Source organism: Scyliorhinus torazame, chromosome 17 (genome assembly GCF_047496885.1).
Source record: "Scyliorhinus torazame isolate Kashiwa2021f chromosome 17, sScyTor2.1, whole genome shotgun sequence".
In the NCBI taxonomy this organism is placed as follows: domain Eukaryota; kingdom Metazoa; phylum Chordata; class Chondrichthyes; order Carcharhiniformes; family Scyliorhinidae; genus Scyliorhinus; species Scyliorhinus torazame.
The window spans coordinates 188,353,366-188,368,915 of record NC_092723.1 but is presented as its reverse complement, the minus strand read 5'-3'; the positions used below and the strand labels follow the sequence as shown (position 1 = coordinate 188,368,915).

The following is a 15,550-nucleotide window of genomic DNA, read 5'->3' as shown; positions in this document are numbered from 1 at the left end:
TTGGAGGGGTGGGTCTCCACTTTCCAACTGCGGTTAGATTGTTGGAGATGCTGGTTGCCCGTGAGATGGACAGGCCTTCAACAGCGGGGTAGAGAGGGTTGGGGGGGGGGGGGGGGGGGAGTAGGGAGAGCGCATGGGTCAGGAGAGAGGGAGCTGCATGGAACTGAAAAGAGAGATCGGAGGCTCAGCTGGGGCTACATCAATGGGGGAGATCAGAGGTCAGGAGAGGGATGTCAATGTGGCGGGGGAACAATTTCAAAAATGGGTCCAGGTGAATTTCTCCCTCCTGTGCGCTCACTCGGGATAGCATCTGAGTAAAGGAAAGATTAGAGAAAGGTTTATAGTTGCGTTCTCCAGGGGCTGGGTTGGGACCTCCTCGAGGCAATTATGGATGGACAACAAAGGCTAGCTTTACCAGTTGACAGAATAAAACAAAACCTTCTTCTTTCCTGAATTTAAAAAGTCAATGTTATTGAATAATGTCGCATTTAAGATCAAAATCTCAACTTTAATTTCTTCTATTTCCAGCTCTCCGATCCTGGAATGACAATCGGTGCAGTCGTGAATTTCCATTTGTCTGTAAAACCCCTTCCTTGGAGAACAATTAGCCACCTTGGGCTGTTTGGAATTGCTTTCTGAAGGTTATATCTCTGAGTCTGGCAACACAGACACTCGACGTTCCAATCAACTGGGTGAACCTTGCTGATCACAGCACCACGTCATTATAATGTCAATATTGACTCCTCACTGTTGGATAACCGAGTTTAGATTCTGACCTTTTTACTTTCAACCTTCAATTACTCCTAGTCCTGTTGGTATGTTGTTTGATTGCATTGTGTAAAGCATAACACCAAACTTTAATATTCTCAGATTGACTTTCTGTCCGACACGGTGCTGATTTTTGATTGATGGGTTAAACTCGGTGTTTTCAGGGATGTGTTAGAGGTTTGTTGTGTATATTTGTCGCATGTTCGCTCATTTAAGTCAGAAAGCTGCCAAAATATGTATTTGTTAAAATTTAGTAAGAGTTCAGAAATATATGCATTTAATTTCACATTGCTAATCACATTTTAGCAAATTATTGGAATGTTAATTTTATTTTAATAATCTTTATTATTGTCACAAGTAGGCTTGCATTAACACTGCAATGAAGTTACTGTGAAAATCCCCTAGTCGCCACACTCCGGCGCCTGTTCGGGTACACAGAGGGAGAATTCAGAATGTCCAAATCATCTAACAAAGCAATATAATTGTAACTTCAATCTTGTGATCTTTCCCATTTCCCACTTTTCCACGAGTTCACTGGGTCAAACTTCTTCTAATTCAGCACTGCCCTAGACCTGGGGCGTCATTCTCCGACCCCCCGCCGGGTCGGAGAATGGCCGTTGGCCGCCGTGAATCCCTCCCCCGCCCCCGCCGAACTCTCCGGTACCGGAGATTGGGCGGGGGCGGGAATCGGGTCGCGCCGGTTGGCGGGACCCCCCGCTCAATTCTCCGGCCCGGATGGGCCGAAGTCCCACCCAGAAATTGCCTGTCCCGCCGGCGTAAATTAAACCTGGTATTTACCGGCGGGACCAGGCGGCGTGGGCGGGCTCCGGGGTCCTGGGGGGGGCGCGGGGCGATCTGACCCCAGGGGGTGCCCCACGGTGGCCTGGCCCGCGATCGGGGCCCACCGATCCGCGGGCGGGCCTGTGCCGTGGGACTCTTTCCCTTCCGCCTCCGCCACGGCCTCCACCATGGCGGAGGCGGAAGAGACTCTCCCCACTGCGCATGCGCGGGAAACTGTCAGCGGCCGCTGACGCTCCCGCGCATGTGCCGCATTTCCGCGCCAGCTGGCGGGGCAACAAACGCCATTTCCGCCAGCTGGCGGGGCGGAAATCCCTCCGGCGTCAGCCTAGCCCCTCAATGTTGGGGCTAGGCCGCCAAAGATGCGGAGCATTCCGCACCTTTGGGCCGGCGCGATGCCCGTCTGATTGGCGCCGGTTTTGGCGCCAGTCGGCGGACATCGCGCCGTTGGTGGAGAATTTCGCCCCTGGAGTCAGTTTTCTCTTTAAGTTTCTCTCCCATTTCCCCTCCTGTTGTGTCTGAGCTCTGCTTGTCCTTGGGCTCCATGTCCTATACGTTATTGCCACTGAACCGCTCGCTACCTCCATTCCTGGTTCCCGTGTTAATGTTATCGTCAATGATTCTCTCTCCTCGGGTCCAGTCCCTTTTTCCTCAACAGTTATCTGAACAAACTATCGCATCATCTCTAACCTCCCTATTCTCCCAAGTCCTCGAATGTGCTGCTGCCTCAAAATCCGCACCCATCTTTCCAGCAACTCCATGTTTTAATTCCCCCAATCGGGTCTCCACCCCTGCCACAATAGTAAAAGAGCTCTAGTCACTGACATCCTGCGTGACTGTGTTCACGGTAAACTCTCCCTCCTTGTCCATCTCCACCTGTCTGAAGTCTTTGACATGGTTTGAGCACACCATCCTCCTCCAACGCCTTTCCAGTATCACCCAGCTGGGCGAGACTGCTATTACCTCTTACTATTAATCTCTAACCAGCTATGGCCAAAGGATCACCTGCAATGGCTTCTCCGCCTGCTCTCGCATCGTTGCCTCTGGTCTCCCCCAAGGATTTATCATTGGACCCAACCCATTTCTCATCTACGTGAAGGCCCTTGGCAACATCATCTGAAGACACAGCAGACATCTCTTTCCACATGCACACTGACAAACCCGGCACTACCTCACCATCACCTCTCTCTATTCCTCCATTGTCTCGAAATTTTCACACTGATTGTCTGACATCCAGTACTGTGGATGACAAGAAAATCCCTCCAACTAAATATTGGGAGACTGAATTACATTGACCAACCACTGTCCTTGGGTCAAAATTCTGTAAATCCCTCCCTAACAGCACTGTGGGTGTACCTACACCACATGGACGGCAGCGGTTCAAGAAAGCCGCTCACCATTGTGGACAATTAGGGATGGTCGACAAATGCTGGCCCAGCCCACAACACCCAAATCTCAAGTGAATAAAAAAAATGTCTTCAAACTGCATAACTCTGTTTCCTAGGCACTGACTTCATGGGGTAAATGTTCCAATCCCACCTGTTGCCAGAATCACCACAGGTGGGATGGACAATGTAACAGGCTACTTAGAACATAGAACATAGAACATAGAACAATACAGTGCAGTACAGGCCCTTCGGCCCACGATGTTGCACCGAAACAAAAGCCATCTAACCTACACTATGCCATTATCATCCATATGTTTATCCAATAAACTTTTAAATGCCCTCAATGTTGGCGAGTTCACTACTGTAGCAGGTAGGGCATTCCACGGCCTCACTACTCTTTGCGTAAAGAACCTACCTCTGACCTCTGTCCTTAAACTTACCCCTCAGTTTAAAGTTATGTCCCCTCGTGCCAGCCATTTCCATCCGCGGGAGAAGGCTCTCACTGTCCACCCTATCTAACCCCCTGATCATTTTGTATGCCTCTATTAAGTCTCCTCTTAACCTTCTTCTCTCCAACGAAAACAACCTCAAGTCCATCAGCCTTTCCTCATAAGATTTTCCCTCCATACCAGGCAACATCCTGGTAAATCTCCTCTGCACCCGCTCCAAAGCCTCCACGTCCTTCCTATAATGCGGTGACCAGAACTGTACGCAATACTCCAAATGTGGCCGTACCAGAGTTCTGTACAGCTGCAACATGACCTCCTGACTCCGGAACTCAATCCCTCTACCAATAAAGGCCAACACTCCATAGGCCTTCTTCACAGCCCTATCAACCTGGGTGGCAACTTTCAGGGATCTATGTACATGGACACCTAGATCCCTCTGCTCATCCACACTTTCAAGAACTTTACCATTAGCCAAATATTCCGCATTCCTGTTATTCCTTCCAAAGTGAATCACCTCACACTTCTCTACATTAAACTCCATTTGCCACCTCTCAGCCCAGCTCTGCAGCTTATCTATATCCCTCTGTAACCTGCTACATCCTTCCACACTATCGACAACACCACCGACTTTAGTATCGTCTGCAAATTTACTCACCCACCCTTCTGCGCCTTCCTCTAGGTCATTGATAAAAATGACAAACAGCAACGGCCCCAGAACAGATCCTTGTGATACTCCACTTGTGACTGTACTCCATTCTGAACATTTCCCATCAACCACCACCCTCTGTCTTCTTTCAGCTAGCCAATTTCTGATCCACATCTCTAAATCACCCTCAATCCCCAGCCTCCGTATTTTCTGCAATAGCCTACCATGGGGAACCTTATCAAACGCTTTGCTGAAATCCATATACACCACATCAACTGCTCTCCCCTCATCTACCTGTTCAGTCACCTTCTCAAAGAATACTTAAAGGTCCAATGCCTTGGACGGGAATTTCCGAACCGGAAGATCTCAGCACATCATTCTGTCCGAGGCTCAACAAACTGTTCACAACCCTGATGTCATATTTGATCCGGATATCAGCTTCTGGCCACATACCCTCACCATCAGCACGGTGGCACAGTGGTTAGCACTGCTGCCACACAGCGCCAGGGACCAGGGTTCAATTCCCGACTTGGGTCACTGTCTGTGCGGAGTCTGCACGTCCTCCCCGTGTGTGCGTGGGTTTCCTCCGGGTGCTCCGGTTTCCTCCCACAGTCCAAAGATGTGCAGGTTAGGTGGATTGACCATGATAAATTGCCACTTTGTGTCCAGGGTTACGGGGATAGAGCGAGAGAGGGGGCTTAGGTAGAGTGCTCTTTCAGAGGGCTGGTGCAGATTCGATGGGCCAAAACCTCCTCCTGCACTGTAGGGATTCTATTCTATGATTCCGAGTTGAACCTCAGGAACATTCAGCCCTGCCTCAGTTCTGCTGCTGCTGAGAATCTGGCCTCTGTTACCTCCAGATTTGATTATTCCAAACTCTCTCCTGACCAACCTCCCACTTTCTGCCTGTTGTAAACTTGAGGTCATCCAAAATTCTGCTGCTATATACTAACTCAACTGACCACCCAGTCACCCTGTACTCACTGTCCTCAAGTTTCAAATTCTCACCCTTATTGTTTTCAAATCTCTCAATGATTTTACACCTCCCTATCTTCATAATCCCTCCAGTCGCACAAGTCTCCGAGATACCTACACTCCTCCAGTTCCAACTTCTTCAGCATTCTGGATTTCAATTTCCCACTGGATGCGCCATCAGTTCCCATGGCTGTAAAGTCTGGAACTCCCCCCTAACCGGCTGTAGGATGGGATTCTCCTGTCCCCACCGCGTGTTCCTCGGTAGCGGGATTCTTTCCTCCCACCGCTTGACAATGGAAACCACCCTCACGCCAACGGGAAAAGCATGTGCGGGGGTGTACGGCCAGAGAATTCCGGCCTCTATCTCCATTTGTTCCTTTAAGATCCAGCGTAACACCTACCTCACCTGACCCGATATCTCTTCATGTGGTTCAGTGTCGGCTTGTGTTGGCTGAAGCTCCCATGAAGCAACTTGGCTCATTTTATCACATTAAAGATTTGGTTGTTGTTACGATCTTGATGTCAATTCACAAATCTGTCTTGTGGTATCACTGAGATGTTATTATGTCACATAATCTGTATGTCATATAATCTGTATGATCTATCAGATACGCTGTGAAAGTTTGAAAATAAATGATTCTGGTGCAAAAGTGCAAATAATTTCACCACCTTCTGTAACAGGGACTGGTCTGTAACAGGGACTGGTCTGTAACAGGGACTGGTCTGTAACAGGGACTGGTGCAGTTTGATGGAACAGATTGCTACGTGGATGTAACCTTGTTCTAATTAAAATCTAACTCTGAACAGAATGTCTGTTAGTGATGCTGTCCAGATGTCATCGTGTCAAATTATACAACCAATAAACCCCCAAAATAATCAACCACCAAAAAGGTGTTGTTAAATATCATAAAATATGAAAATATTAATACTGGGCGCGATCTACCCAAATGGGGACAGAGTCTTGCAGCGTGTGGCTTAGCCAAGTGTCTACCCAGCGCTCAGAGCCCCGGGTAAACGTCCCGCTATCTAACACCCACCCAGGTAGATCGGGGGCCTCAGCAAGGAACTCCCTCAGCAAGGAACCCCCCGACGAGGCCGCACTTAGCCCCATTTCCTGCACTGAGAATCTTTGTTGCCCAAACTCCTCAGTGCAGTGAGAGATCGGGACCCATTTAAAAATGGCATCCCAATTTCTCGAGGCCCTGGCATGACCTTTAAAAAAAAACCACCCCCCAAGCCCCAGTACACAATAAGGGGGTCCCCGGGCCCCTCTCACACCTGCACAGGACGCTCCCCCCCCCCCCCCCCCCCCCCCCCCACCCTCTGGGCCCAATCACCACCGTGCAAAAAATGCCAGCTTGGCATCACCAGTCTGACGTCCTTGCTGTGTCAGCTGGCAGTGCCATCTGGGCACCTTGGCAGTGCACAAGCATTGCCAGGGTACCACCGTGCCCGAGGGCATGCACTTGGGGGTCTTCAATTTCCTGGGAGACCAGAAAATGACCCCGCCTACAATGCGATCTCGCGAGGCGAGCCAGGGAAATGCTGTAAGCAGCCCAACGCAACTCAACATCACTGGTAGGTCCCACCCAGTGTGGCTGCAATGACAAGTTCATCAGTCACATCATTTGCAAACATATTTCTGAGCTGGCTCGTTTCCAAACAAATAACATCTCCTTTAGTCTTTTGGTGATATATAGAAATGGAAAAATATTCTGAATGACAACTTCCATTCATGAAATCACTGAGGAGTTATTTGGTGACATCATTCAAAAGAAATTTCCATATGGAATATTTGTTTCCGATATTCGACAAGTACTAACGAGGGTGGCACAGTGGTCAGCACAGCTGCCTCACAATGCCATGGGGCCGGGTTCAATTCCCGGCTTGGGTCACTGTCTGTGCGGAGTCTGCATGTTCTCTCCGTGTGTGCGTGGGTTTCCTCCGGGTGCTCCGGTTTCCTCCCACAGTCCAAAGATATGCAGGTTAGGTGGATTGGCCGTGATAAATTGGCCTTTACTGTCCAAAAGATTAGCTGGGGTCACTGGGTTATGGGGATAGGGTGGAGGGTTAAGTCGGGGTGCTCTTTCCAAGGGCTGGCGCAGACTTGATGGGCCGAATGGCCTCCTTCTGCACTGTGCTATCAGAAACCGGTGAGGTCACCAATAAATATATTTAGAAAGTTTAGGATTGTGGCCAAATCCCAATAGTTATGGGTACTTTTCACCCATTGGAGCTTTCAACATCAGCTTTAATAATTTACCATTTGTTGCTTTGATAGTGTTCATTTGAAAAGTAGACCATTTAACTATTGGAAGTTTCACCTCCGTTAGAGGCTGTAATTTTGATGCACTGTGTGTTTGGTTTCCGTACATCAACGGCCCACCATTTAAAACATCAATTGGCACGTTTGTTGTTTTCTTTATTAGTCAGTTTTATTCACTTAATAGTTTTCCTGTTCAGGAAAACAGGAGGTTCAGAAAGCACGCCAATTATCTTGAAAGGTTATCATTATTTCTGAGCACGATTAAAATTGATTGCAGCAAAACATAGGCAAACAAAATTGAAAAGGGTTTTCGTATTGGCTCTTTGTCAGACAGCAGAGGCAGAACAAAGTATCTGCTCAGCTGCAGTTTGGGGCCTCTTCCATTCGAAACAGCAGTGCAAAAGAAATTGTGTTCCAGAGAAATCACAGTCCCTTGTTGCTTGATTTTATGGAGTATTTTTCGATAGTGCAAACTCTTACCAACTGTTCCACAACAGAGAGAAATGGTTCTCCGAATAGTGTGTGGAATGAAAAGGGAAATCTCCCCCACAGCAGCAGATATGTTTCAGATGCAGTCATTTCTTTTCTAAAAACGAAACTAAACTTATCTAAACAAACTTACACAGGTCCAACCATATTTCCACCTCCACAGTTCTTTATTTCATTCATAGAGTCATAGAGTTTTACAGCATAAAAAGAGTCCCTTCGGCCCATTGATCCTGTGCCAGCCATCAAGCACGTATCCTCACCCCATGTCCCAGCACTCGGTCTGTCGCTGATGCTCCGATGTTTCATAGAACATAGAACATAGAACAATACAGCACAGTACAGGCCCTTCGGCCCACGATGTTGCACCGAAACAAAAGCTATCTAACCTACACTATACCATTATCATCCATATGTTTATCCAATAAACTTTTAAATGCCCTCAATGTTGGCGAGTTCACTACTGTAGCAGGTAGGGCATTCCACGGCCTCACTACTCTTTGCGTAAAGAACCTACCTCTGACCTCTGTCCTATATCTATTACCCCTCCGTTTAAAGTTATGTCCCCTCGTGCCAGCCATTTCCATCCGCAGGAGAAGGCTCTCACTGTCCACCCTATCCAACCCCCTAATCATTTTGTATGCCTCTATTAAGTCTCCTCTTAACCTTCTTCTCTCCAACGAAAACAACCTCGAGTCCATCAGCCTTTCCTCATAAGATTTTCCCTCCATACCAGGCAACATCCTGGTAAATCTCCTCTGCACCCGCTCCAAAGCCTCCACGTCCTTCCTATAATGCGGTGACCAGAACTGTACACAATACTCCAAATGCGGCCGTACCAGAGTTCTGTACAGCTGCAACATGACCTCCTGACTCCGGAACTCAATCCCTCTACCAATAAAGGCCAACACTCCATAGGCCTTCTTCACAACCCTATCAACCTGGGTGGCAACTTTCAGGGATCTATGTACATGGACAGATGCTCATTTAAATGCTTCTCAATGTTGTGAAGGTTCCCACTTCTACCAACCTCTGCGGCAGTGAGTCCCAGATTCCCACCACCCTCATTACAAGGCCAGCAATTATGGCCTGTCCCGAGTTGGGATTGAGAAGATGGTAGGTGAGCTATCATATTGAAGCGTGTAATTTGTATGGCCAATCCACTCCGAAAGTGCTGTCAAGGAGGGCGTTCCCTGCTGACTCAGTGACGATGAAGGAATAGCGACGTAGTTCAAAATTGAGTGGCTTGGAGGGGAACTTGCAGGTGGCGGTGTTCCCTTGTACCTGCTGCCCTTGGCCATCTAGATGGTAGAGGTCATGGGTTAGGAAGGTGCTGTTTTGGTGTACACTGCTGCTACTGTGCACTGGAGTGGAGGTTGAATCTCAAAGGTACTGAGGCTGGGAATTGCCCACCCCGCCATGGCAGGACCCGCCCACCCGCCGCGGGAGATTTGACGGCGCAGCCAAAAGTCCATTGACCTTCGGCAGCCTGGACATCCCCGCAGTGGACAGGGTTAGAAAACCCCAACCTCACCTTGTCAGTCAGTGCAGTTAAAATAATCTCCCCACTGGGCACAGGCTGTGATAAAAGCAGGGACAACTAAACATGCAAACCAAATATGTAATACTGCTGTTACGTTAATGCTATTTATTTTCTATGATAGACATTGTGGTGATCTTTGTGAGCTTGACTTCAGGATGGAAAGCGGAGTGATCACAAAAACACTTCAAGCTCTTTTCATGAACTAAACTAATGTTATTTACACTACTTGATTTCGAGTTCAAAACTTATTCCTATGGTAAACAAATAGATTCTTAAACTACACTCACTAACATTAGCTCTATATTCTAACTATATTCTATCCTCTCTAGCTCGACAATGCACTCTACTCCAGTCTCCTCTACCTCTACTCCGACCTCTCTCCCAGAAGCCGGGGGGCGGGATTCTCCGACCCCCCGGTCAGGTCGGAGAATCCCAGGGGGATGGCGCGAATCCCACCCCCGCCGCCCGCCAAATTCTCCGAAGGGAGAAAAGTCGGCGGGGCGGCAATCGCGCCGCCCGCCTGGGAGAATGGCAGGGGCGGGGAGCGAGACAATGGACTCCGGGGCTGCCCATATTCTCCCGTCCGGATGGGCCGAAGACCCGCCGACGGGAACATGGGTCCCGTCGATGTAAATCAAAACACCTTTTGAACAGCGTCAACCAGGGCTGATGGTGTCTCCGTCCAGCGTGGAGGTCGGTCACGGCCTGGGGGTGGCCGCAGGAGAGGTGATGGCGTGGCCGCTGTCTGTGTGTGTGGGGGAGAGGAGTGTGTGGGTGTGTGTGCGGTGGGGGGTGTGGAGTGGGGTGGGCTTCGAGGGAGTGCCAGGAGGGGGGGTGAATGCCGGGGAGGGGGGGGGGGGTTGCGTGCCGGGAGGGGGACAGGGGGGGGTGCGTGCCGGGGAGGGGGACGGGGGGGGGGGTGCGTGCCGGGAGGGGGACAGGGGGGGGTGCGTGCCGGGGAGGGGGGGGTGCGTGCCGGGGAGGGGGGGTGCGTGCCGGGGAGGGGGGGTGCGTGCCGGGGAGGGGGACGGGGGGGTGCATGCTGGGGAGGGGGGGTGGTGCGTTCCGGGGAGGGGGACGGGGGACGGGGGACGGGGTGCGTGCCGGGAGGGGGGGGAGGTGCGTGCTGGAGAGGGGGACGAGGGGGGGGGGGAGTGCATGCCGGGGAGGGGGACGGGGGGGGTGCGTGCCGGGGAGGGGGATGGGAGGATGAGTGCCGGGGAGGGGGACGGGTGCGTGCCTGGGAGGGTGACCGGGGGGGGTGCGTGCCGGGGAGGGTGACGAGGGGGAGGTTGAGTGCCGGGGAGGGGATGGGAGGATGAGTGCCGGGAAGGGGGACGGGGGGGGGGGGGGGGGGGGGGTTGCGTGCCGGGGAGGGGGGTTGCGAGGGCAAGGGAGTTTGTCCATCTGGACAGGTGCCATCCTCCAACAGTCACGCCCATGCAGCCCATGCCACTTGGCTGGGGGGAGGGGGGTGGCGGTACGGGCAATGATGACATGTCATCGTCCCCCCCCCCGTCCGTATCCCCCACCCGCAGGCCGTCATGTTTTCCGATCATCCAGCGATGTTGGCCGCTGTGGCGGCAGCCGCTTTTCTCCATGTTGCCCTGGATGAGGAGGAGGAGGAGGAGGAGGAGCGTGCCAGAGAGGCGGCGCAGGCTTCCGCAGAGGGGCAGGCTGCAGCCGCCCAGGCTGGAGGGACACCCGCACGACAGGATGAGGAGGAGGAGGCGCAGGAGCAGGGGGTGCACGTAGTGGAGGAGGAACACGAGGAGGGGGAGGAGGACGTCGCGGCCCATGGCAACGGAGGCACCCGAGGGCGCCCCGTGTGTACCGGCCCCGGCTGTCGTACCAGGACCTCACGGACCGGGAATGCAGGAGGAGACTCCGGATGAGCCGGGAAACCGTGGCACACATCTGCCACCTGCTGGCACACCTGTCACCGCGTGGCACTGGCGGGGGACACCCTCTCCCCGTGTCCGTCAAGGTTACGGTGGCCCTGAACTTTTATGCCGCGGGGTCATTCCAGACGCCAGGTGGGGACCTGTCCGGCATCACGTAGACATCGGTGCACCGGTGCATCCGGGCAGTGACAGACGCCCTATATGCCATGGCGCACCGCTACATCCGCTTCCCTGTGGACCCCGGGTTTCCCATGCGGCCACCTGCAGATAACAGGGCCGTGTTCACCAATAGGAAGGGGACCTATTCCATGAACATCCAGGTGGTCTGCGATCACCGCATGATTATCCTGCACGTCTGCGCCCGTTACCGGGAAGTGTACATGACTCATACGTGTTGTCGCGGTCTTATATCCCCGGCATGTACGAGGGACACCTTCCCGGATGAGGGACTGGTTGCTGGGCGACAGGGGCTACCCATTGCGATCGTGGCTGATGACGCCTATACGGAGGCCACAGAATGACGTGGAGAACCGCTACAATGATGCCCATGTAGCGACAAGGGGAGTGACAGAGAGGTGCTTTGGCGTGCTGAAGATGCGTTTCAGGTGCCTGGACCTCTCTGGGGGCGCCCTCCAGAATCGGTCAGATAGGGTCGGCCGCATCATTGTGGTGTGCTGCGTCCTGCACAACATAGCCCAGCAGAGGGGCGATGTGCCGCAGGCAGAGGAGGGCGGAGTGGAGGGCAGCAGGAAGAGGCGCAGTCCTCCCCAGATGAGGGGGATGGGGGCAATGGTCAGGGCAGACGGGCTAGACACAGGCGGGTGGCTGTCCACCGTTACCGGCTGGCTCAGCGGGCACGGGACAGGCTGATAGACGCCCGCTTCACTGACTAGATGGGCATGGGAATCGGGGAGTATGGCCACATACCGCACACCATGGCAACACCCGACCACCGTCACCCCCCCCACCCACCACCAACACCCTCACCCCCCCCAACCCCACCCACCCGACCCGCATGCACACCACCCTACCCCCCCTCCCATTGCCGATCCACCTGCGGCACAGCGGCCGGGCTCACACAGTTGCGGGTGGACGCATGTCTATCGCAGGCCATGGAGGATGATGACAACCCGCCCTGCGATGAGCTCCTGGCTCCACATCGTTGGACTATGTCTGACCCATGGCCACAGTACCACCATCCACCCGGACCATCCCTGCATGCGGCTGTGACACTGCAGCGCACGGTCCCGTCCTCTGCCCGGGGGGATGTTGATGGCGGCCCAGGGGGAAGGGGGCAGACTCACCTGGGACCGAGGTAAGACCACCCCTTACACACACACTTGCGCTCAACGTACATGACACCCCCGCACGCTTTGGACAGAGCACAAAGGCAGCTTCTGTAGGTGTAACATTGACTTTAATAACCAAAGGAGTTCATGCACGTGCCCTAGCCCCTAAAACTCATCTGTGCCCTGCACCTGTGCCAACTTACACAGTGTCTAATTGTTTGGCCTTACGGGCCCTTTGACTACGTCTACGTGGTTCCCCAGACGGTACAGCAGAACTGGAGGTGGACTCCTGTGATTCCTGCCCTCTGACACTGGATCCCTTTGGCGGCCGTTTCCTGGGGCGTTCTGGCCTAGATGGGCCAGGCTGCGGCCCGGGCGACTGGGATGGCGAGCTGCCAGCCTGTCCTGCCCGTTGCCCACCCGATGAACCTGGGACGGAAGGGGGAGAGTCCGAGGTGTCGAGGTGTTCCGGGACCTCCCGTACAGAGGGACCCGGGACGGGCCCCAGCACCTCCTCCTCCCTTGGGGTGCCTGTCTGTGACTGTGCGACGCCGGCTAGCACATGGGCAATGGCGCCGATGCCCTCAGCGATGGCCTGCTGAGACTGGGCCATGGCCTGCTGGGACTGGGCCATGGCCTGCACAGACTGGGCCATGGCTTGCACAGACTGGGCCATGGCCTGCACAGACTGGGCCATTGCCTGCTGGGACTGGGCCATTGCCTGCTGGGACTGGGCGATGGCCTGCTGAGACTGGGCCATTGCCTGCTGAGACTGGGCCATTGCCTGCTGAGACTGGGCCATTGCCTGCTGAGACTGGGCCATGGCCTGCTGAGACTGGGCCATTGCCTGCTGAGACTGGGCCATGGCCTGCTGAGACTGGGCCATTGCCTGCTGAGACTGGGTCATTGCCTGCTGAGACTGGGCCATGGCCTGCTGAGACTGGGCCATTGCCTGCTGAGACTGGGTCATTGCCTGCTGAGACTGGGCCATGGCCTGCTGAGACTGGGCCATGGCCTGCTGAGACTGGGCCATTGCCTGCTGAGACTGGGTCATTGCCTGCTGAGACTGGGCCATGGCCTGCTGAGACTGGGCCATTGCCTGCTGAGACTGGGTCATTGCCTGCTGAGACTGGGCCATGGCCTGCTGAGACTGGGCCATGGCCTGCTGAGACTGGGCCATTGCATGCTGAGACTGGGCCATGGCCTGCTGAGACTGGGCCATTGCCTGCTGAGACTGGGTCATTGCCTGCTGAGACTGGGCCATGGCCTGCTGAGACTGGGCCATGGCCTGCTGAGACTGGGCCATTGCCTGCTGAGACTGGGCCATTGCCTGCTGAGACTGGGTCATTGCCTGCTGAGACTGGGCCATGGCCTGCTGAGACTGGGCCATGGCCTGCTGAGACTGGGCCATTGCCTGCTGGGACTGGGCCATGGACTGCTGAGACTGGGCCATGGCCTGCTGAGACTGGGCCATTGCCTGCTGAGACTGGGCCATTGCCTGCTGGGACTGGGCCATGGCCTGCTGAGACTGGGCCATGGCCTGCTGAGACTGGGCCATGGCCTGCTGAGACTGGGCCATGGCCTGCTGAGACTGGGCCATGGCCTGCTGAGACTGGGCCATGGCCTGCTGAGACTGGGCCATTGCCTGCTGAGACTCTTCTCTGGTTCGGTGGTTGCATCGGATCTATGGGTGGGTGTGGTAACTCCAGGAACACGGGATCCATCTGGGCGGCAGATGTTCGCTTGGGCTGGGCTGCCCTCCGACCGCCCGGCCCCTCTGCTGCTCCTACCTCCACCTGCTGTACCGGAACGGCTGTGTTGTGCGCACCAGTGAGTGTACCAGACGCCTCATCACTAAAGTGCCCAACCGAGGCGCGCTTCTCCTGTGGGTGGGGGGCTTGGGGGGGGGGGGGTGGTGGCAGGGGTAAAAGGCAACAGTGTTAGACAGGTATATGAATGCACGCCATCCGTTGCGCGTATATTGCAGAGGTTAGGGTTAGGGCTGGATTCTCCTGGGGATATGGGGGATATGGGGGAGGGGGGTTATTGGGGAGGGGGGATATAGGAATATGGGGAGGGGGGATATGGGGGAGGGGGATATGGGGGAGGGGGATATGGGGGATATGGCGGAGGGGGGATATGGGGGAGGGGGGATATGGGGGAGGGGGGATATGGGGAGGGAGATATGGGGATATGAGGGGGGATATGGGGGAGGGGGGATAGGGGGGATATGGGGGAGGGGAATATGGGGAGGGGGATATGGGGGATATGGGGAAGGGGGATATGGGAGGGGGGATATGGGGGATATGGGGAGGGGGGATATGGGAGATATGAGGGAGGGGGGATATGGGAGATATGGGGGAGGGGGGATATGGGGGATAGGGAGGATATGGGGAGGGGGATATGGGGAGGGGGATATGGGGGATATGGGGAAGGGGGGATATGGGGGAGGGGGATATGGGGAGGGGGGATATGGGGAGGGGGGATATGGGGGATATGAATATCGGGCGGGGGGGCTCACCCTGCCTGCTCTGACGAGGTTGTTCACCTTCTTGTGGCACTGGGTGCCTGTCCGTGGTGTCAGGGCCACAGCGGTGACGGCCTCTGACACTTCCCTCCACAGACGCCGGCTGTGGCGTGGGGCAACTCTGCGGCCGTGCCCGGGATACAGGGCGTCCCTCCTCTGCTCCACCGCGTCCAGGAGCGCCTCCACATCGCGTGACTCGAACCTCGGGGCTGAGCGGCGGGCGGCCATCCGGTCGGGTGGGGGGAGCAGCGCGTCTTTTGAGCCGTCACGCCGCGCGGCGTGAACCACGTGAGCCGGCGCGGATAGCGTCACGCCGCGCGGCGTGAACCACGTGAGCCAGCGCGGATAGCGTCATGTTGCTGCTAGCCCATTCCGGGCCGGAGAATTAGCGATGTTTGGGGGGGCGCGACGCCGGACTGATTCGCGCCGTTTGCGGAGAATCCCGCCCATGATATTTTATATAACTTTCAGTTGATTCAGTGATCAATAATCACACATTGAGGGCTAGCCT

General features: G+C 54.6%; 1 protein-coding gene and 1 long non-coding RNA gene across 2 annotated transcripts in view; one reads left to right on the top strand and one right to left on the bottom strand.

The window, feature by feature from the left end:
* Positions 1-5,833, top strand: part of clec19a (C-type lectin domain containing 19A) — a 71,010-nt gene extending 65,177 nt beyond the window's left edge. Inside the window, exon 5 of the mRNA XM_072481864.1 lies at positions 529-5,833. Coding sequence (XP_072337965.1) covers positions 529-608 — 80 coding nt within the window. The 3' untranslated portion in view covers positions 609-5,833. The remainder of the gene's footprint in view (positions 1-528) is intronic.
* The window catches only part of LOC140394520 (uncharacterized), an 86,064-nt gene that overhangs the window by 42,823 nt on the left and 27,691 nt on the right, over positions 1-15,550 (bottom strand). The gene's annotated exons all lie outside the window — the stretch shown is intronic.